Raw genomic sequence first — 21,698 nt, 5'->3', positions numbered from 1 at the left:
GGTGACTAGGTGCTTGAGGAGGAAGATGCTGCAGCTGCCAGAGCAAAATCAATTTTGTTTAAACTCCAAATGCCTTCCCTTCCAGTAAGGGCTTGTGAGCTCTAGGCAAGCAGTTGGCCTTGATGATCTCGAAGGGCTCTTCCAACCTCAACAGTTCTATGAACATGATTCTACTTCAGAGAATCATAGAATGGTTTGGGTTAGAAGAGATCTTTCAAGTTTGTTTAGTCCAACCTCCCTGCAGTGAACAGGGACATCCTCAACAAGAGCAGGTTGCTCAGAGTCCTGTCCAACCTCACCTTGAATGTTTCCAGGCTTGGAGCATCTACCACCTCTCTGGGCAATTTCCCACTTATCCAGACATTTCTGCTGACCCTGTGTGTATCTCAGGTGCCCATGGTGGTCTTAAGTTGAAGGTTGGGTTCAGTGATCTTAAAGGTCTCTTACAACCAAAACAATTCTATCATTCAGCTATGTCCTACAAGATGAAGTCACTAGATCTCCATGGCTGCAGAGCCAGTGCCAACGGTGGAAGAGGACAGTGCTGAAGCTGTGCCCAGCTGCCAGGCTGTGCTCCAAACTGCCTTCAGTGCCATATGGCATGGAGCCCTGCTCCTGAGATTCCTCCCCAGGGACCAGAAGCTTGCACTGTGAGGTGTCTGCTAGGAAAGCAATGGTTTCGTGCTGCCCAGCTCTTCCCAGTTTACTGCAGCACACTCTTGAGGACACGAAGGTGCCCTAACCCCTTGCTACCATGGAGCAAGTAAGTGACAGCAGAACCAGGAAGTCAAGACAGCAAAGGCAGGCATCAAGCTGAATTCATGTTCATTTTTTCATGACCTTTTGTGCCTGATTATCAGTGCTAACAGCAGCCACTGTGTTCATGTCCCAGCATCTTTTTATTGCCTGAGGGCAGATTTAAAAGAAGAATAAATAAAAGACAGTGCTGGAGATTTGCCATTACGTCTTGCTCTTGGACAGGAGGACTGTGCCCAAGTTCCCCATCCAGGTGGACAGACCCTTGGATACTTCCCAGAAGTCGTCACAAACCATCTTCAAAATAAAGCAATTGTGTTGTCAAGGTGTTTGCCATGGACAGGAATGCTGGACACAGGCATCTGAAAACATTCTCAAGATCCCACCATGGTGGAGATTGGAAAAGACCTCTGGAGATCATCCAGTCCAAACTCCCTGCTAAAGCAGAGGCACTCACAGCAAGCTGCAGAGGATCGCAATGGCCAGGTGGGTTTGGAATCTCTCCAGAAAAGGAAACTCCACAATCTCTCTAGGCAGCTAGCTCCACCACCCTCACAACAAATAAATTTTCCTTCTGTTCAGGTGGAACCTCTGTTCAGGTGGGTTCCTGTGCCCACTGCCCCTCATGCTGTCACTAGGCACCACTGAAAAAAGTCTGTCCCAACTCTTGCCTCCCCCCTTTTAACTCTTGCTGAGCACTGAGAAGATCCCCTCCCAGGCTGCTCTTCTCCAGGCTCAACAGCCCCAGGGCTCTCAGCCTTTCCTCTTCAAAGAGATGCTCCAGGCCTCTCAGCATCCATGTAACCTCTGCTGGGTCTCTAGTAGTTCCCTGTCTCTCTTGAAGTGGGCAGCCCAGAACTGGACCAAGGACTCCAGATGTAGCCTCACTTCTCAGCTGTTTTCACATAAAGCTTAGAGTCACCACATCCTATCACTGGACATGACTGAGAAGAGCCTAGCTCCATTTTCCTGACACTCGCGCTTCACATATTCATAGACACAAAGGAGGTCATCCCTCAGTCTCCTCTTCTCTAACCTAAAGAGAACCAGCTCCCTCAGCCTTTCCTCACATGGGAGATGTTCCACTCCCTTCATCATCTTTGTGGCTTTGTGCTGGACTCTTTCAAGCAGTTCCCTGTCCTTGAACTGAGGGGCCCAGAACTGAACATAACATTCCAGATGTGATCTCACCAGGGCAGAGTGGAGGGGGAGGAGAACCTCTCTATCTATTTACCACCCCCCCTTCTTATACACCCCAGGATGCCATTGGCCTTGGCCACAGGGGTGCATTGCTGACTCATGGTCATCCTTCCATCCACCAGGACCCCCTAGTCCCTCTCCTCTGCACTGCTCTACAACAGGTCAGCCCCCAACCTATACTGGTCCATGGGGTTGTTCTTTCCCAGATGCAAGGCTCTACACTCGCCCTTGTTGTAGGAGTCAAGCTTGGTTTCTCTGCTCAATCCTCAGGCAAAAATCCTGCCAGTTTCAACAAGCATTGACCTAAATCTCAATAGTGAAGTGATTGACCTACCATGCTGAAATTAAATGTCTTTCTCTCTCCCAGTTGGTCTCAGGTTCTGACATCGGTTTCCTGGAACACCTGGATGACCTCTGGCTTGCTTGCCAGCTGCTGTGCCAGCATACCCATGCTATCCGGGGCATCACACAGCCCAGCACGGAGCAGGACCCGTGAAGCATCCGCCTGCTGCCCAGCACATGCTGCATGGAGAGCTGTGGGGGGACAAGATGGCACAGAGAAAACTGTGGAAGAGACCTTTAAGACCATCCAGCCTAACCATTAACCCAGCACTGCCAGGTCACCACTAAAGCATGTCCCTCAGCAACACACCTCCATGGCTTTTAAAGCCCTGAAGGCACGGTGACTCCACCGCTTCCCAGAGCCTGACAACCCTTTTGGGAAGAAATTGTTCCTCATGTCCAACCTAAACCTCCCCTGAAGCAACTTACTATAGAATCCTTGAAAGCACTGGGTTGGAAGAGACCTTTAAAGGTCATCTAGTCCAATCTCACTGCAGTAAGCAGGGACATCCCCAGCTGGATCAGGTTGCTCAGAGCCCCATCAAGCCTGACCTTGAATGTGTCCAGGTCAGGCCCTCCACCACCACTCTGGGCAACCTGTTCCAGCGTTTGTCATAGTAAAGAGCTTCGTCTTAATGTCCAATCTAAATCCACCCTTCCCTAGTTTCAAACCATTGCCTCTTGTCCTAGAATCACACAGAACCATAGAACTGTTGAGGCTGGAAGAGACCTTTGAGATTGTCAAGTCCAACTGCTTGCCTGGAACTCACAGTCTCACCACTAACTGCTAAGCTACTACCACTAAACCACATCCCTCAGCACCAAAGCCACGCATCTTTTAGAGCCCTCCATAGATGGTGACTCTACCATCTCCCCAGGCAGCCTGTTCCAATGCCTGAGAACCCTTTCTGTGAAGAAATTTTTCCTAATATCCAACTTGTCCTACTGCTACATGCCAGCCCATCCCCAAACTTCCCAACTTGAAGCCACTTACCTCTTGTCCTATCACTTGTTCCCTGGGAGAAGACTGATCCTCACCTCTCTCCAGCCTCCTTTCAGGGAGTCGTAGAGGACATGACCCTGAGCCTTCTCTTCTCCAGGATGAACAACCCCACTCCCCTCAACCACTCCTCACTAGACTTCTGCTTGCCTCCTAAGAGATGCTCTCCACTGAAGCATGTTATTAAGCAAATCTAAAACTGGGTAAGTTGCCAATTTGGGGCTGAAACCACTTCTAGCGACTTTTTTTTCTCCTGTTAAGAGAGAGATGCTGATGAAAGAGACTCCTCAGACTCTCCCGCTGGGAATGCCAACTCACTGGCATCACCATGGCAACCATATTTACGTTCAAGCGCTCGGTTAGTATTTGCTCCTAGGCAGTTTGCTGAGAAATTGAGATTTAAGAGCTTCTGCAGTTGTATTTTCTCCACCCAAATTGTTTCAAACTAGCTATTTCCAACCAAATTTGATGGTGAGGTGATGGTGTCAAAGATAGAAAACTCCTGAAATTCTCACACTAAAGAAATTGGGTAAAAAACAGATTCACAGATTTCACCTTGTCTAACCCCCCTGCAGTGAGCAGGGACAGCTCCAACTAGATCAGGCTGCCTAGGGCCACATCAAGTCTGATTTTGAATGCCTCTAGGGACAGGGCCTCAACCACATCCCTTTGCAACCTGTTCCAGTATTTTACCACTCTCACAGTGACGAACTTCCTCCTAATGTCCAATCTACATCTACCCTGCTCCATTCAAACCATCTCCCCTCATCCTATTGCTACAAGCCCTTCTAAACACTGCTTCTCCAGCCTGCCTGTAGGTCCCCTTCAGATATTAGCATCTCTGTCCTTCCCCCAAAACAGAGGCCCTGATTCATCCTCAACCACACCATTAGACATCAAAAACTCCTGCAATGAAGACAGAGTGAATGAAAGCTGCAAAACCCCCACCAAACCCAGGCTACAGAGGTCACACTGCACTGAAAGTCTTTTGCATGCATGAGTCTGGCATCTCCTGGCACGCTTGGCCGAGCAGACACATCATGGGCTGCTTTGGAGGCCAGGCTCCTCTTGCAAGAGGGTGAACAAGCAGCTCTGGGGCCTTACCTGAACGTTTTTTTCCATCCTTGGCATGGACATCAGCGCCGAGGGACAGCAGTGTCTGGATGGTGTGTGCATGTCCTTCCTGTGGTGAGGAGCAGAGGCACCTGGGTTATTTCTTCAGAACAAGCTCTGCATCTTTCTCATGAGGTCTTCTGTGATTTTTCTTTTTTTTTTTTTTTAAACCACAATAGCATCTTCAGACCATAGAATCACAGAACTGTTCAGGCTGGAAAAGAACTTTTAAAATCAAGTCCAACCATTCTTTAACTCTGCCAAGGCTGGTGCCAACCATGTCCCTCAGCACCACATCTCCAAGGCTTTTAAACATCTCCAGGGATGGGCATTCAACCACCTCCATGGGCAAACTGTTCCAGCATTTAAGAACCCTTTCAGGGGAAAAGTTTCCTCTAACTGTAGCAACTGGAACAAGGAGGACATCTCATCACAAGACAGGTGTGGACCTGTTAGAGTGGGGCCAGAGGAGACCACAGCAATGATGGGAGGGCTGGAAGCCCTCTGCTGTGAGCACAGGCTGAGAGAGTTGGGTTTGTTCAGCTTGGAGAAGACAAGGCTCCAGGGAGACCTTCTGGTGGCCTTTCAGGACTTACAGGGGCCAAAACAAGAGCTAGGGACAGACCTTTAGCAGGGCCTGTTGAGACAGAACAGGGAGGGATGGTTTTGAACTAAAAGAGGGGAGATTTAGACTGGAGAGAAGAAAGAAATGTTTTGCTCTGAGGATGGTGAGACCATTCCAAGTCAGGTAGTTCAGGGCTCTGAGCAACCTGCTTTAAGTTGCAGATGTCCTTGCTGATTGCAAGGCAGTTGGACGAGATGACCTTTAAAGGTCCCTTCCAGGTGCAGGTTAGGTCCATTAGCCAGGGATTGCCCAGGCACAGCAAATATGCTGCTATTATCCCATGGGAATTGGCCAGAGAAAAGCCAGCAGGCAGCTTCTCCAGCCTGTGTCCACATCCTTTGAGTGGCCCTAGCAGCAATTTCAATGCAGAAGGTGAAAAAGCAGCATCCCAGGAGCATCATTCTCTCCATGAACATTTAGCACAATATCTTATAATCAAAAGTGTTTAATTAAGACAAATGGCACTTAAAATCACACTCCAGTGCAGAGCTGTCTCTGGTGGTGGTGGTACAGCAAAGACTGATGTGCTAGACACTCAGTCCAGTCCTGATCCAGATGATCTGCTTTTAGACAACTGTAGATCCCACACAATTCTCCTGATTGTGGTAATGGGGTAACGGGCAAAGACACGAACACAAGAAGTTCCACCTAAAGATAAGGAGGAACTTCTTTAACGTAAGGGTGATGAGGCACTGGAGCAGACTGCACAGAGAGGTGGTGGAGTCTCCATCTCTGGAGACTTTCAAAACCTGCCTGCACATGTTGCTGTGTGACTTTCTCTACGTAAACTCGCCTTGGTGGGGGAGTTGGACTTGATAATCCATTCCAACCCCTACCATTCTGTGGTCAACAGATCCACCTTGCACACACAAAACCTTGAGGTGTGAGGAATTTGGAAGATTGTCCCAGGCTATGGAGGAGTTAACACACAAACAACCTCTGACAAGTAGGTGGCACAACCTAAAGATGTTTCCCAACAACAAATCAGGGCACTAATTTGTCAAGTGATCGTGTTTTTGCCTCTACAGTCCTCACCTCTGCTCCAGTAACTCAATTAAATTGCTTTTAACATCAGCTGGCCAAAGAGCTGCAGAGTGCCTGCCTCACCTTGCAGAACCAGCAGCTGGCTGATGGTTAACAGGACAAAATGTCAGCAAAAAGCTGTGTTAACCCACCCTGGAAATCCAGAGGGATCAGGAGCTGTTCTTCCTGAGGTGGAATTCAGCTCAGAGAGCAGAACCTGTTGTGGATGTGGCCTGATGGACATCTGCCTGTGGTAGCCTCTGGCACTTCCTAAAGGATTACTCCAGTATTTAGTCATGGAATCACAGAATTGTTTCAGTTGGGAAAGACCTTTAAGACCTTCAAATCCAACTATTCTCTAACTCTGCCAAGTCTGGTGCTACACCATGCCCCTCAGCACCACAGATTTACAGCTTTTAAACGCTTCTAGGGATGGGGATTCAACCGCCTCCCTGGGCAGACTGTTGCAGTGTTTGAGAACCCTTTCAGAGAAGTTTCTTCTGATATCTAACCTCCCCTGCTGCAAAATGAGCTCATTTCCTCTTGTCCTGTTACTTGTTCCTTGGGAGAAGAGACCAACCCTCACCTGGCTCCAGCCTCCTTTCAGGAAGCTGTAGAGAGCAATGAGGTCTTCCCTTACCCTCCTCTTCTCCAGGCTGAGCAACCTCAGGTCCCTCAGCTGCTTCTCACCAGACCTGTTCTCCAGACACTTCATCAGTTTCATCGCCTTCCTCTTGACCTGCTCTAGCCCCTCAATGCCCTTCTTAGAGTAAGGGGCCCAAAACTGAACCCAGTACTCAAGGTGAGGCCTCACTACTGCCCAGTACAATCCTGCTCTGGTCCTGCTGGCCATCCTATTGCTCACTCAAGCCAGGATGCTGGTGGCCTTCTTGGCCACCTGGTCACACACTGGCTCATCTTCAGCTGCTGTCAACCAACCCCTCCCCCAAGTCCTTTTCTTCTGGGACGTGTCCAGCCACTCTGCCCCAAGCCTGGAGCATTCCTGGGGTTGTTGTGACCCAAGTGGAAGACCCAGCACTTAGCCTTGTTGAACCTCATCCCATTGGTCTCAGCCCACTGACCAGCCCGGCCAGGTCCCTTTGCAGAGCCTTCCTACCCTCCAGCAGGTCAACACTCATGTCCAATGTGGTGTTATCTGCAAACTGACTGAGGGTGCCTCAATCTCCTCATCCAGATCACAGCTAAAGACATTAAAGAGACCAGGCTCCAGCACCGAGCCCCAGTGAACACAACTCGTGACTGGCCACGAACTGGATTTAACTCAATTCCCCACCACTCTTTGGACCTGCCCATCTGGACAGCTTTTTACACAGCAAAGCCTCCACCCATCCAAGCCAGGAGGAGACACAGGCTTACACACCATCATGACCCACAGTGTCCTCCTCAACTCTTTCCTCTGCCAGTAGCCACTTTGAAACGCTGCAGGGGAAAATGTAACACAGCCCCCACCCTGCATTTCTCCACAGTAAATAAATCCTCTCTCCCTAAATACCATGCCTGGCTTGGTAATTACTTCATCAACACCATGAATTAGCCTTTGTCACACAGCATGAGAAGGGAAGGCTCTTTATTTTTATCCCCTCCACCCACTCCTTCCCCACTCTGTTATGGCAGAACTCAGTAGGATCTTCTCCCACCCTGCTCCAGGCTCCCATTTCTCTGCTCGCCATCTCAAGCGGCAAAGACAAGAAGCCAGGTCCTGCTTTAGCAGCCACAGCTTTGGCAGCAAATTGAGTTGAAAGCTTAATTTGATTTTTAGGTATTTATAAATACAGAGTAACAAGAAAAGAAGGTGAAAAAAAAAAAAACCACAAAACCAAAGCACCCAACCAACCAGGCAAACAAATGATGCTGTAAACACAAAGTGACACTGAGCCTGGGGAAGGAAGAGAAACCCATCAAATCACTCCCCCATCAGCAGCCACCGGCCAAGACAGAGCTGGGATCTTCTCCAAGCACATTATATTCCTCAGCAGCCCTGCTGCTAAATGTACCCTTGGCAACCAAAAGGGCTTTCAATATGGTTGAGCAGGGCATGAGGAAGGGAAGCTGGGAGAAAAAAACCCTGCTTTTGTGGGAGCCAAAAACACCATGGCTGGGTCCTTGCTAGAAGAGAAGACTGCTGCCAGCACTCCCAGTAAGTGTTATTGATGCTTTTGTAGGAGCGGGGCGCTGGGATGCTGCTTGGTTCCCACTACAAGTCTAGACCAGGCTCTGAGTGCTGCAAGTTAAAGTTCAGCACAAGAAGGACATGGACCTGTTGGAGCAGGGCCAGAGAAGGCCACAATAATGGGAGGGCTGGAAGCCATCTGCTGTGAGCACAGGCTGAGAGTTGCAGTTGTTCAGCTTGGAGAAGAGAAGGCTCCAGGGAGACCTTCCGGTGGCCTCTCAGGAGCTAAAGGGGCTGAGAAGAAAGCCTGTTGTGACAGGACAAGGAGGGATGGTTTTGAACTAAAAGAAGGAGATTTAGACTGGAGAGAAGGACAAAATGTTTTGCTCTCAGGGTGGTGAGAACCGGTCCCAGGTTGCAGAGAAGTGGTAGATGTCCGATCCCTGGAACTATTCCAGGTCTAGTTGCAACCTGCTCTAGTTGCAAATGTCCCTGCTGTCTGCAGGGAGGTTGGACTAGAAGACTTTTAAAGTCATCCAACCCAAACCATTCTTGCATTCCCTGATCATGCAGGAATCTGAGCAGAGGCCTTCCCAGTGTGATGCAAACTGTGGACAGCACCAAGCAGAAGGGAGGCAGCAGGATCCCAGGAGTGATCCTGGTCACTGGTGAGGCTTTTAGGATCTGCTCTGTGCTCCCAGGAGTGTTGCAGGTCCCACAGCCCACCAGGCTCTGCTTCTTACACAGGCATGGGAGGAAGAGAAAACTCCAACTCTGCTTGGAATACAAAACAGCTCCTGTATGAAGGACACAGATAAGGGCCGGGGAGCTCCCTCAGCTTTTCCAGATGTCCTTTCTCAGGTCTGGCCATGGGCAGGCCAGTACCCAGCCTACTGGGACAAACAGCTGCTTTTTCACAGTGCATCAAGTACATGGAAAAGACTATGGCCAGCAGGCCAAGAGAGGTTCTCCTTCCCCTCTACTCTGCCCTAGTGAAGCCACAGATAGAGTCCTGGATCCAGTTCTAGGCTCCCTGGTTCAAGAGAGACAGGGAACTACTGGAGAGAGTCCAGTGGCTGGAAATATGCTGAGGGGCTTGAAGCATCTCTGTGAGGAGGAAAGGCTGAGAGCCCTGGGGCTGTTGAGCCTGGAGAAGAGCAGCCTGAGAGGCGATCTGAGCAATGCTCAGCAAGAGCTAAAGGGTGGAGGGCAAGCGGATGGGGCCAGACTCTTTGCAGTGGTACCCAGTGACAGCATGAGGGGCAATGGGCACAAACTGGAATCCAGGAGGTTCTATCTGAACATGAGAAGCTTCTTTGCTGTGAGGGTGGTGGAGCCCTGGAGCAGGCTGCCCAGAGAGGTTGTGGGGTCTCCTTCTCTGGAGAGATTCCAAACCCATCTGGACATTGTGATCCTGGGCAAGCTGCTGTGGGTGACCCTGCTTTAGCCGTGGGGTTGGACTGGATAATCTTTAGCAGTCCCTTCCAGCCCTCACCACACTGGAATTCTGTGATCAGCCATCTTTTGTCCAGCAAGCTGCTGACATGGAAACAAGCTGCTGACCTTCTGGGACTCAAACCACCCAGATCTGAAGACAAAAAGAAATCTGAGCTGCACTTAATTCATGGCTCCTCTACTAGGTGAGCAAGACCCCGGTGAAGAACTGTCACAGTTCATGTGACTCTAAATACCAGCAAACATGGTGTGGAACTAGTCAGGAGCAGACAGGCAGTGACAGAGCAGAACCTAGGAATGTAAGCCTGATTGCAGCACACTAACCGGCAAAGACTTTACAGAGGAAGCCTGGGCAAAGAACGAACCTTGGCTGCGTAGTGCAGAGCTGTGAGTTGGAGGGTGGTGGCTCTCTCATTGACGTTGACACCCAGCTCTGAGACAAGGAACTGGATGGCTTCATCCTGGGCTGTCACAGCTGCCCGGTGCAGAGCCTGAGCGCCCAGAGCATCCACAGCTGAAGGACTGGCCTGGAAGGGAGGGAAAAGGAAAGTAGTGAACAACTTGGTCACACCTTCAAGGACAATCACCAACCCAAGCAGAATCATGTCTGCCTGTGGTGAGAGCAATGAACACGAGGGATCACAGAATTCCAGCACAGTGGAGGTTAGAAGGGACCTTTGGAGATCATCCAGTCCAACCCCCCTGCTAAAGCAGGGGCACCCACAGTAGGTTGCCCAGGATCACAATGTCCAGATAGGTTTGGAATCTCTCCCGAGAAGGAGACTCCACAATCTCTGAGCAGCCTGCTGCAGGGCTGCACCACCCTCAAAGTCAAGAAATTTCTCCTCATGTTCAGATGGAACCTCCTGGGTTCCAGTTGGTGCCCATTGACCTTTGTCCTGTCACTTGGCACCACTGAAAAGCGTCTGGCCCCATCCTCTTGCCCCTCACCCTTTAGCTCTTGTTGAGCATTGAGAAGATCTCTTCTCAGGCAACAGCCCCAGATCTCTCAACCTTTCCTCCTCACAGAGATGCTCCAGGCCCCTCAGCATCTGTGTGACCTCTGCAGGTCTGTCTCCAGTAATTCCCTGTCTCTCTTGAACTGGGCAGTCCAGAACTGGACCCAGTACTCCATCTGTGGCCTCCCTAGGGCAGAGTAGATGGGGAGAATTACTAGTGCACCGTAATTTGAACCTGAGCTTGGTCCCTGCTTAGGTTTTTAAGTGGTAAGCAAAACTAGTGCCAAAAAAAAAAAAAAGGTCACCAAGTCCTCTCTCCTGAGTTTCTTTTTCAAAGCAGGAAGAAACAACCCAATCTCCAAACTTTATATGCTGGTGAAGAACTTGGACACAAGTTATTCAGAAATAGAGGAAGGCAGATGGGTGGATGATCTCATAAGCTCTCTTCTGTGAGTCTCTGAACGTGAATCCCAAAGATATATGATCAGGCAGGGGAACAGAAGTAACAATCAGTGCATCATAATCCAGTCCTTGAAGTCTGGTGGCCCTGACTCATGGGTTTATAAAACCTAGAAGGTAGCAACACTGCCATTAGTCCTTCCAGTGCTGCTTCATGGCAGCAAGCCAGGCCATGAAGAGGAAACTGAATCAGTGATTCCATCTTCATTGCCTGAAATGTGAGACTGGAAACGTAAGCAAACTCGTATGATGCTTTATCCTGGTAAGGGCCAGATAAGCAAAGACAAGCTCATGAACATCTCCTGAGGTCAACAAGAATCTTCTCACAGAATCTCAAGACTGGTTTGGGTTGGAAGGGACCTTTCAAGGTCATCTAGCCCAACCCTTGGCACACACATCTGCAACTAGAGCAGGTTGCTCAGAGCCCCAAACAACCTGGCCTTGAACACTTCCAGGGATGCAGCATCTACCACCTCTCTGCACAACCTGGGACAGGACCTCACCACCCCTCTTTTAGTTTCAAACCATCCACCCTTGTCCTGTCACAACAGACCCTGGTCAAAAGGTTGGTCCCATCTTTCTTACTGGCCTTTCTTACTGAAAGGCTGCAATAAGGTCCCCCCCCAAGGATCTCTCTGAGAGTGGGGACTCCGCCACACACCTAGGCAGCCTGTACCAGGACTTGACAACTCTTTCCATGAAGAAATTGTCCCCAATACCCAACCTAATCCTCCAATGGCACAACCTGAGGCCATTTCCTCTTGTCCTGTCACTTGTTCCTTGGGAGATGAACAACTCAAACTTGCCCCATGGCAAAGATGCTCTGTTTTTGCCATGCTAGCTTTCTGCCAGGCCAGTGAGGTGCACCAGTTTGGCACAATGTCCAAAGAACCCCAGACACAGTGCAGGAGAGATGCCAAATGAGAGCAAAGGAGATGAGAAGCCCAACCCCACCTCTGTGAGAATCAGCCATTAGTTGGGCTCCAACCATCTCACATCGATTCAGCAGCCAATAAATAATGCAGTGGTCTGGTTCCTGCTGTACACAATTGGCTTTAATGACACTCTGGTTATGCCTCAGTGTTGGAGGAAATTGGAGATCCTTAGGAGACAACACAAGAGAGGGAGGCCAGAGATGAGCTGCAGCCAGATGGCATCATGTCATCCAGCCCCAGCACTGCCAAGAGCCTCCAGCACTAACCCCTGGCACGGCCAAATGCTGCTCTTGACTTTGACACAGCTCCTGGGCATGACCTGTCCTCGCCTGTCACTGCTTTATGTCTCCACCCCCCTTCACCAGCTACGGGAACATCTCCCTGCCCCAGAGTGAGATCTTCACCACAAGCTGAAGATCTTCACCATGAACTGAGTCTTAGTGACCTTACTGGGTAAAACCTTGCTTATTTCCAAACGAAATTTACCTTCTTTAGCTATTTTAAACTTGGAGATTTGCGTCTTTACAACATGGTTATGGTGGATGTGTGGATGGCCTCTCCTGGCAGCTCTAGGTTAGGTTCTGGAGGAGGGAGGGAAGGTTTTTGCACCTACCTGGTGTTTTTCCAGGAGCAGCCGGGCAATGTCTACGTGACCATTCTGGATGGCATCCATGAAGGGAGTGACTCCACATCTGTCTCTGCTGTCAGGTTTGTACTGACACCTGGGAGAGAAGACAAAAGTCAGGGCAGACATACTGGAGGCTCTAAAACCCTTACTCGTGTTTCCAAGGATGGAGTATCTCCCACCTCCCCAGGCAACCTTGGCCATTGTGTCATCAGTGTAAAACATTTCTTCCTTAGATCTAGTGTACATCTCTCCTCTTCTACTTTAAAACCATCACCCTGTACACAGCACTAGTGAGCTCACACCTTGAATACTTGAATATTGTTTTGGGGCTCTTGATGCAAGAAGGACATTGAGGTTTTAGAGTGGGTCCAGAAAGGGCAACAAAGCTGGTGAAAGGTCTGGAGAATAGGTCTTGTGAAGAGCAGCTGAGGGAACTGGGGTTGTTTAGCCAGGAGAAAAGAAGGCTGAGGGAGACCTTCTGTCTCTCTACAACTCCTTGAAAAGAGGTTGGAGTCAGGTGGGGGTTGGTCTCTTCTCCATAGTAACAACTGGACAAAGGGAAATGGCCTCAAGATGCATGACAGGACGTTTAGGTTGGATATTAGAAGAAACTTCTTCACTGAAAGGGTTCTCAAACACTGGAACAGGCTTCCCAGCAAGGGGACTGAATCTCCATCCCTGGAGGGGCTTAAAAGCTGTGTAGATGTGGTGCTAAGGGACATGGTTTAGCACCAGACTTGGTAGAGGTAGAAAATGGTTGGACTTGGTGATCTTAAAGGTATTTTCCAACTGCAATGGTTCGATGATCACCACTTGGGCCACTTTAAGTCTTGAAAGGCCACCAGAAGGTCTCCCTGAAGTCTTTTCTTCTCCAGCCTGAACTATACCACCTCTCACCCTGTTCTCACAGCAGAGGGCTTCCATCCTCTGATCATTTTTGTGGCCTGTATCCTCACATAGCAATGCCACATGGACAAAAATTCAAAGCCCACAGGTCTCGCTTAGGCTGAAGCTCCAGTGAAATGAGAAAAAACAATTACCATGGAAAGCCTGGCTTGAATCACAGGGCTCCGTTTATGCTGGGCCAAGCATGGAGAGGAATTATCAAGGCTGGAATGAGTTGGCTAACAGGACCTGTGGCCTGAGGAAAGCTGCTCTAGCTCTGGAAGCCAAGACTGCTGGTTAGGAAGCTAACAGGGTCATGATGACTGAGCAGAAGGTGATTGAAAGCCACTTCACAGCAGCCACCAGGGAGCCACAGCCTGAAAAATAAAGCCTGGAGGCTCAGTCCAGCCTGGAGGAGCTGCACCCAGAACCGAGCTGTCAGAGAACTGTTGGTGTTGTTTTCGTAGGGCCTCGGATACATTGGAGCAACAGGAATGAATCAGCACAAAAAAAAGAGAGGAGTTACATAAGCAGGGTTTATGTCATCGTGAAGTCAGAGTCCATCAGAGCCCATCTGGAGCCAAGCCTTGTCTCCAAGGCTCCTAACCAGCCGTGAAAACCCTGGAGGACAGGGAGACAGCCCCGGGATAGCATGCAGAACAGCCGTGCAACCAGCCTTCCTCAGCAGTACAAATGCCCTTTGTGTCTGAAAGGCTGGAAAAACCCTGGAGAGAGGTGGGGGGAGAGCGAGGAGGCAGAGGCAGTGGCGGGAAGAAGGCTGCTTACCGCTCCAGCAGTAGCTCCACAGCATCCAGGCAGCCGTGCATCGCTGTGAGAGAGAGGAAACCTACCCTTCAGTTATGCTCTCATGCCACCACCCACCCACACTGAGAGATAATCAGATTTCTGACCCTTTTGGCTTACTCATGATGAGGGAAGAGCTTCCAAGACGCTTTAAATTTAAAGCTGTTGATGATTTTTTTGGGGTTGGTGATTAAAAACTTGGTCTCCAAATCTCAAGCCTCCCCCTGATCTTACATGCAAAACACCGGAGAAAAAGCTTGCACAAAGGTTTGCCTCTACCTGCAGAGGGAAGCTGACACACGAAGATCATTTCTTGCAAGGATTTCTGAACCCCTGAAGTGAAACCCAAGAGCAGCAAAAAGGGAAAACAAAGCAGGGAGGTGCTGCACAGCTGGATGGCATCTCCAGTCCTCTTCCTTAGCCACTCCAACTGCCGATCACTCTCATCTCATCATCCTAATGAAGCATCCTCACCCAGACAGCAGGGAAAAACAACAGGATGGTGGGGAAAAGATCCAAACATCTCACACTAGAATATTCTTCCTGGAAGAACAGCATTGATTTGGCGCTTTTTTTTTTTCCTACAGGTCATTTTGCAAAACAAACTTAATATATTCAAGAAAAAAAAAAAGTCAAACCAAACAGCTGCTTCTTCAGGCTGTGATGAAACAGAGTTCCTGACAAATGTGTGTTACCAGCAATAACCTTCAGCTTCAGCTGCATGATAAATGCTCTGGAAGCTCAACCAGTGCTTCCCATCCTCCCAGATCCTAGCTGTCCCTGCTCACTGCAGGGGGGGTTGGACAAGATGACCTTTGAGGGTCCCTTCCAAACAGACGTATTCTGTAATGGAAATACAGGCAGAGTGCCATCACAGAAAGGATTTTTGAAATAAAAATCTTGAGCTACATGAAGCAAACCCACCAACAACACGACTGCCTCCCTCAACAGCCAGAGACACAAGAAAGCTGCAGTGATCACTCCTGCACTCCACTTCCTCTAATTCTATTTCCCCTGCTCTTCTGCCTTGGGCTACACATATTTGAAGCAGCAAAGCTGGAGTAATCAACCCAAAAAAGAATGAAAATTATCCAGGGATAACTGTGACAGGAGGCCAGCTGGAATGGTCATGGGTTAACGTGCTCACATCCACACCCTCGGGATGAGAACTCATTGAGATGGGTGGTTCATCTTGATGTGATTTCCCCCAGCAGCTCCAGCATCACCTCCAGCCCCTCAGGAGCCGTGTTTGTGTAACTGGGCTTCATGGCAGGGTGGGGGTAGGGGGCAGGAATTACTGGCACCAGCATCCCCACAAGCAGCAGCCTCCAAGGGTTAAAATTAACCATCCTGACTTAAAATTATACTGGGGGCAAAGGTGGTTTAAGCAGCTCCTGTCCTTCCTGCTGTCCAGCTGCTCCCACACCAGCTGCTCCTACAGTATGTGGTCCAAGGTCTAACCTGGATCATTAAAACAACCATAAAGTGACCCAAATCATGGCTTTGCCACAAGGAAAGTCAAAGAGGCGGCAACAAAGAGGTGTAGACAGCTCTGTGAAGCAGTGAGAACCAGATGCTGGGTCCCACCTTCACTGTCTGTACCCCCATATCCCAAGCACCACAAGACACGGAGGAGACTTCAAACTCAAGGTCAAAAGCTAATACCCTTCTCCTCAGGACCATTTTCACCCTGTCCCCAAACCCTCAACCCCTAGATCTCTGTGGGGAGAGGTCTGAGAGGGTGCTGCCAAGCCCAGTCATGGAAACACAAGATTTGGGATTGATCAGGAACAGGAGAACCCATAAATAAACAAGGATCAAGCTTGATGGGGCTCTAAGCAACCTAATCTAGTTAAAGATGTCCTTACTCACTGCAAGGGGGTTGGACAAGATGACCTTTGAGAGTCCCTTCCAACCCAAACCATTCTATGATTCTATTAGCCATTTATCAGGCAACCTGCTCCTCACCACACAGCCTGAAACATCCAACACTTCCTCAGCTATCTGTCACTCTTGGGTCAAGCACAAGGACTAAGGCACAGACAACATCCCCGGGCTGGGACTGTCACTGTTGATGAGCACAGTGTAGTGGATGGGTGGCTCCTGAGGGCTGGGGAAGGAATGGGAATGACAGGCAAGGAGCAACACATCCAACAGATTAATTACAGCACAGTAGGGGTCTCCTCATCACACCTCAGGTCCTTCCAGAGAGTCAATCCTGATTAAATTCTTTGAGAACTCAGGAAGCTACAGGATTGAGCAGTGACTCCACACATTCACGTCTCCTGTAGAGGCACTGACAAGACATAGGACATGCTGGGATGGGGCATGTCCCACATTTAGGTCAATCCTGAGCTTGCCCCACAATGTCACCCTGACTTGGTGGCACAGGTGGAGACCTTCACTCATTCGCTCCCTTCATCATCCACTCTCGCAGAGGGCAGGGTCGGGGGGATTTAAGCTCTGGGAAGGCCCACACTTGATCTCCACTACCCAGCTTAGAACCACAGAATGGTTTTGGTTGGAAGAGAGCTTTAAGATCAAGTCCAACCACTAACCCAGCCAGGTCACCACTAAACCATGTCTCAATATCACATCTACATGGCTTTGAAACAGATAGGGACTCCATCACTGCCTGGGCAGCCTGTTCCAGGCTTTGACAACCCTTTTATGGTAGAACTGTTCCTCACATCCAACCGAAACCTCTCCTGGTGCAACTGCAATCCATTTCCTCTTGTACTGCACCATGTTCTGAGCTGAGGGAGCTTGGATATATCTGTCATGGGGTGGCAGAGATGAAGACCAACACCCTGGTGCAAGGAGGCCAAAGTCCATGGGTGATCACAGAATGGTGAAGATTGGAAGGGACCTCTGAAGATTGAGTCCAACCCGCCTGCCAAAACAGAATCACCTAGGGCAGGTCACACAGAAAGGCATCCAGATGAGTTCTGAAAGTCTCCAGAGACAGAGACTCCACAAGCTGTCTGGGCAGCCTGCTCCAGGGCTCCAGCACCTTTAGACTAAAGATGTTTTTCCTCAAGTGGAGGTGGAACTTCCCATGTTCCAGTTTGTGTCCGCTGCCCCTTGTCCTATCACAGGACACCACTGAAAAGAGACTGGCACCTTCATCATGTCATCATAAGTGTTCCTGGGATGAATCCATGATTCCCATGAGAATCTAACCGTTGTGTACCACAAAGAGATGCTTTGAGTAGAGGCAAAGTCCAGTGAAATGGGAGCTGAGGAGCCTCCAGCCTCCTACGAGCTTGATCTTTAACTCATCAGTAAGAAATATTAAGCCTAGATCTTTCTATTTCTCTGGAAACTACCAAAATGAGTGTCTGGCCTGAGGTGAAATCCTGCAGAAATGCAGACAAGCACCATTAGCAGACGGAAGTTCAGAGGTGAGCTCCTCGTAAGATCCATCACCAGGCTCTTCTCATTTAATTTTAGTAACTTCGTATTAGTTTCTCTGTAGTGTTGTATCAAGACAGGTCACACTTTGCTTAGAATCATATAATGGTTTGGGTTGGAAGTGATCTTAAACATCATCTGGTTCCAGCTGCCCTGACATAGGCAGGGTCACTTCCCACTAGACCAAGTTGCTCAAGGCCCCATCCAAACTGCTTTTGAACACTTCCAGAGATGGAGCATCCACAACCTCCCTGGGCAACCTGTTCCAGTGTCTTCCCACCTTCACTGTAATGAATTTCTTCCTAATATCCAGGCTAAATTAGCAGAAGCACGAACAGGAGCTTCTCCACATTAACAGGAGCTGAAATATCAGCCCCTTTCTGCTCTCTGCTGCTGCCACAGCCCACTCTTCCCAACCAACCCTGGTGATGACAGGACCTTCTCTTACCTGCTGTGTGCAGAGGAGTTCTCTTTATTGTGCTCTCTGTGTCCCAGCTGCTTGGGGACACATCCAGCAGATACTGGAGGACATGGGTATGGCCCTCCCGGCTCGCAATGTGGAAGCAATTCCAGCCATCCTTATTCTTCAGCAGTGGGTTGGCTCCATGCTCCACCAGAGCTTTGATCACCTCCAGGTTTGGCCTAGTGCAAGCCATCATTAGGGGAGTCCTAAAGGAGGACAAGACAAACATCATAACCAGAGAGACGTCAAGACCAGTGTCTTGACGGCTTTTGTCCTGATGTCTGATCCTGAAGCATGATTTAAAGTTGTTTGGAGCACCAACTGGCCTGTCTCATAAAACACTGCAGCTCAGTGCCAGCTGTGGAAAGCAAGCCAGAAAGAAAATTGATGGGCTAAAACCACCCTGAGGTAGGAGAAAACTTTGTTGGCTAAAGGCAAAGATCTTCTCCAAGCTTAATGTTGTATTTATCATATCACAGGGCTTGGGATGGTTTGAGAGAGGCTGAAGGCAGAGCCATGAGATGTTACAGCACTGCTATTGCATGCATAGGATCACTGAATTGTTTTGGTTAGAAGAAACCTTTAAGGCCACCAAGCCCAACCATCAACCCAGCACTGCCATGTCACCACTAAATCATGTCCCTCAGCACCACACATCACTTTGAAATCCCTCCAGGGATGGAGACTCCACCACTGCCCTGGTCCAGAGCTTGACAACTCTTTCGTGGAAGAGATTGTTCCTTATGTCCAAACTAAACTCCCCTTGGCACAATGTGAGGCTGTTTCCTCTTCTCCTGTCATTTGGTACTTGGGAGAAGAGACCAACCCCCAACTTGGCTCCAACCTCCTTTCAGGGAATTGTAGAGAGCCAGGAGGTCTCCCCTCAGCCTCCTTTTCTCCAGCCTCAACCCCAGTTCCTTCATCTACTCCTCACAAGGCTTGTGCTCCAGACCCTTCACCAGCTTTGTTGCCCTTCTCTGAATACGCTCCAGCACCTCAATGTCTTCTTGCAGTGAGGGGCCCAAAACTAAACCCAGTATTTGAAGTGTGGCCTAACCAGTGACCAGCACAGGGGGACAACCCCTGCCCTGGTACTGCTGGCTACATGCTGACTCATCTTCTGCCAGTTGTCAAGCAATGTCCCCAGGTCCTTTTCCACTGGGCAGTTTCCAGCCACTCTGCCCCCCCGCACTTCACCTTGTCAAACCTCTTCCTATTGTCCTCATTCTGATCCAGCCTGGCCAGATCCCTCTGTTTTCCATAGTTCTGTCCTGTTTTCCTGTGTCTGGGAAGAACATTTGGTATTTAGAAGCATAAAACACTCCAGCTGTAAGGACAGATAAGGACAGGAAGAGAGTTCTGAGAAGAAAGAGATGTCCAGTGATGTTGATTTTGATGAAAAGATGAGCCATGTGTATGCTAGGGATGACGGGGCAGAGCTGAGCCTGAGCTTGGTGTTTCCTGCAGCTCCATGGGCTTAAAAGCCATGTAGATGTGGTGCTGAAGGACATGGTTTAGTGGTGACCTGGCAGTGCTGGGTTAATGGTTGGACTTGATCTGAAGGGTCTTTTGCAGCCAAAACCATTCTGTGATACCGTGAAAAAATGTGGATCATTATCACCGTTTTTCATCAGACAGGGAAATGAGGAAGAATAAATACCTGTGTCTTAAATGGGATCTGCTAAGGAAGCAGTAATTTACAGCTTCTATTATAAACCTGGAGAAATCAGTGATAGGGTTGGAATTTAGCCCAGAGCCAACCTGTCCTGGGCTGATCCCCAGGCAGCGTGGGCAGCAGGGTGAGGGAGGGGATTCTGCCCCTCTGCTGAGACTCCACCTGGAGTGCTGGGGCCAGCTCTGGAGTCCTCAGCACAGGACGGACATGGACCTGTTGGAGCAGGGCCAGAGAAGGCCACAACAATGGTGGAAGGCCAGGCTTCTCTGTGTGAGGCCAGGCTGAGAGAGTTGCAGCTGTTCAGACTGGAGAAGAGAAGTCTCTGGGGAGATCCTCTGGTGGCCTTTTGGGACTTAAAGGGACCAAGAAGTAATCTGGGGACAGACTTTTTGTCAGGGTCTGTTGTGACAGGACAAGGGGTGACGGGTTTAAACTAAAAGAGGGAGATTTAGAATAAAGAGAAGGAAGATATTTTTTCCACTGAGGGTGGTTAGACTCTGCCCCAGGTTGTCCAGATAGGTGGTAGATGCCCCCATCCCTGGAACCATTCCAGGTGATGTTGTTTGGGGCTCTGACCAACCTGCTGTAGTTGAAGATGGCCCTGCTGACTGCAAGGGATTGGACTAGATGACTTAGAAAAGTCCTTTCCAACCCAAGCTATTCCATGATTCTATGCCTCTAAACTGGTTTCATTCCCAGCCTGCAACTGTTGTACTTAATGATCTCAGAGGTCTTTTCCAACCAAAACACTTCTACTGTTCTATGATTCTGCATCCAACCCCCTTTCAGACAGCCTCCTGAGCCACACAAAGCCAACCAGCGACCTACCAGTCTGCCTTTTTCAAGCAGTCCACACTTGCTCCTCTCTCCAGGAGATAAGAGACACAGTCCCCATGGCCCATGGAGGCCGCTTCGTGCAGAGGTCTCTTGTAGTCACTGTTGAACGCCTCAATCTCCATCTCCAACACCTCTACCAGGTAGGCAAGGACATCCTGGTGCCCGTAGCGGGCAGCGTGGTGCAGCAGCGTGTCCCTCAGGCGCCCATAGCGCTGCTTCTGCACTGCTGGGCCCAAGGTGGTGTCCTGCTGCAGCTCATCCCGCAGGAATTCCAGCCGGCCCTCCTGCACCAGCCGCAGCAGCGCCCGCGGCCTCTCCCCCTCCACCATTGCTAGAGAGTGAGAAAAAAGAGGCAAAAAGCAAGATTTGGGTTGGGAAGAGCACCCACAGAAAGGATTTTTTCCTTCGGAATAAGAGAACCTGGCCCCTCTCAGGAAAAAGGGACATTTCCCTTGGTAAACCCATCTCTCCTTCAGGATAATCAGATAGTCTCTTCTCCTTCAGGATAACAAGACATTTCTCAGAACAACAGTAATTTCCTTTTCCCTCAGCAATGCCAGACATTTCAAATTCCATTAGGAGCACCTCAAACTCCCTTTTGCCTTAGGAACACCAGAAATTCTCTTCTTCCTCAGGAAAATGAGAAATTTCCTGTTCCCTCAGGAACAACAGAAATTCCCTTTTCCTTCATGAATATCAGCAATTCCTTTTTGCCTTAGGAACACCAGAAATTCTATTCCCCTCCAGGAACACCAAAACATCCCTTTTCCTTTAGGAAAACCAGTAATTCCCTTTTCCCTCAGGAACACCAGAAATTCCCAGTTCCCTTAGTAGCACCAGAAATTCTCTTCTCTCTCAGGATAACGAGAAATTTCCTTCTCCTGGGTAACCAGAAATTTCCTTTTCTCTTAAGAAAATCCAGGAACTGGCCTCATAGGAAAAACAAACAGTTCTTTCTCCCTTGGGAAAACTAGGAACTGATTTCTCATCTAGA

At 49.4% G+C, this 21,698-nt stretch overlaps 1 protein-coding gene across 1 annotated transcript; it reads right to left on the bottom strand.

Annotated features, from left to right (window-relative positions):
* Nucleotides 1–952: 952 nt before the first annotated feature.
* Nucleotides 953–21,033, bottom strand: ANKRD16 (ankyrin repeat domain 16). Its single transcript, XM_054399814.1, has 8 exons — nucleotides 20,696–21,033; nucleotides 18,178–18,398; nucleotides 14,298–14,340; nucleotides 12,612–12,720; nucleotides 10,011–10,172; nucleotides 4,403–4,481; nucleotides 2,291–2,490; nucleotides 953–1,053 (listed from the first exon to the last, which is right to left on the bottom strand). The coding sequence occupies exons 1-7, from the start codon at nucleotides 21,031–21,033 to the stop codon at nucleotides 2,330–2,332; spliced, it is 1,113 nt and encodes a 370-aa protein (XP_054255789.1). The 3' UTR covers nucleotides 953–1,053; nucleotides 2,291–2,329.
* Between the last annotated feature and the right edge of the window lie 665 nt (nucleotides 21,034–21,698).

The sequence above is a fragment of the Indicator indicator genome, chromosome 3, assembly GCF_027791375.1.
Source record: "Indicator indicator isolate 239-I01 chromosome 3, UM_Iind_1.1, whole genome shotgun sequence".
Taxonomy (NCBI): Eukaryota; Metazoa; Chordata; class Aves; order Piciformes; family Indicatoridae; genus Indicator; species Indicator indicator.
This window is presented reverse-complemented; position numbering and strand designations above follow the sequence as displayed.

What these genes read in the sequence shown, in the direction of transcription:
- ANKRD16 (XM_054399814.1), bottom strand. Translation starts at nt 21,033, where the DNA reads ATGGTGGAGGGGGAGAGGCCGCGGGCGCTGCTGCGGCTGGTGCAGGAG. An exon ending in TGCTTGAAAAAGGCAGACTG is followed by an intron (nt 18,399 to 20,695) that starts GTAGGTCGCTGG and finishes GTCCTCCTTTAG; the next exon opens with GACTCCCCTAATGATGGCTT. An exon ending in AACTCCTCTGCACACAGCAG is followed by an intron (nt 14,341 to 18,177) that starts GTAAGAGAAGGT and finishes TCTCTCTCACAG; the next exon opens with CGATGCACGGCTGCCTGGAT.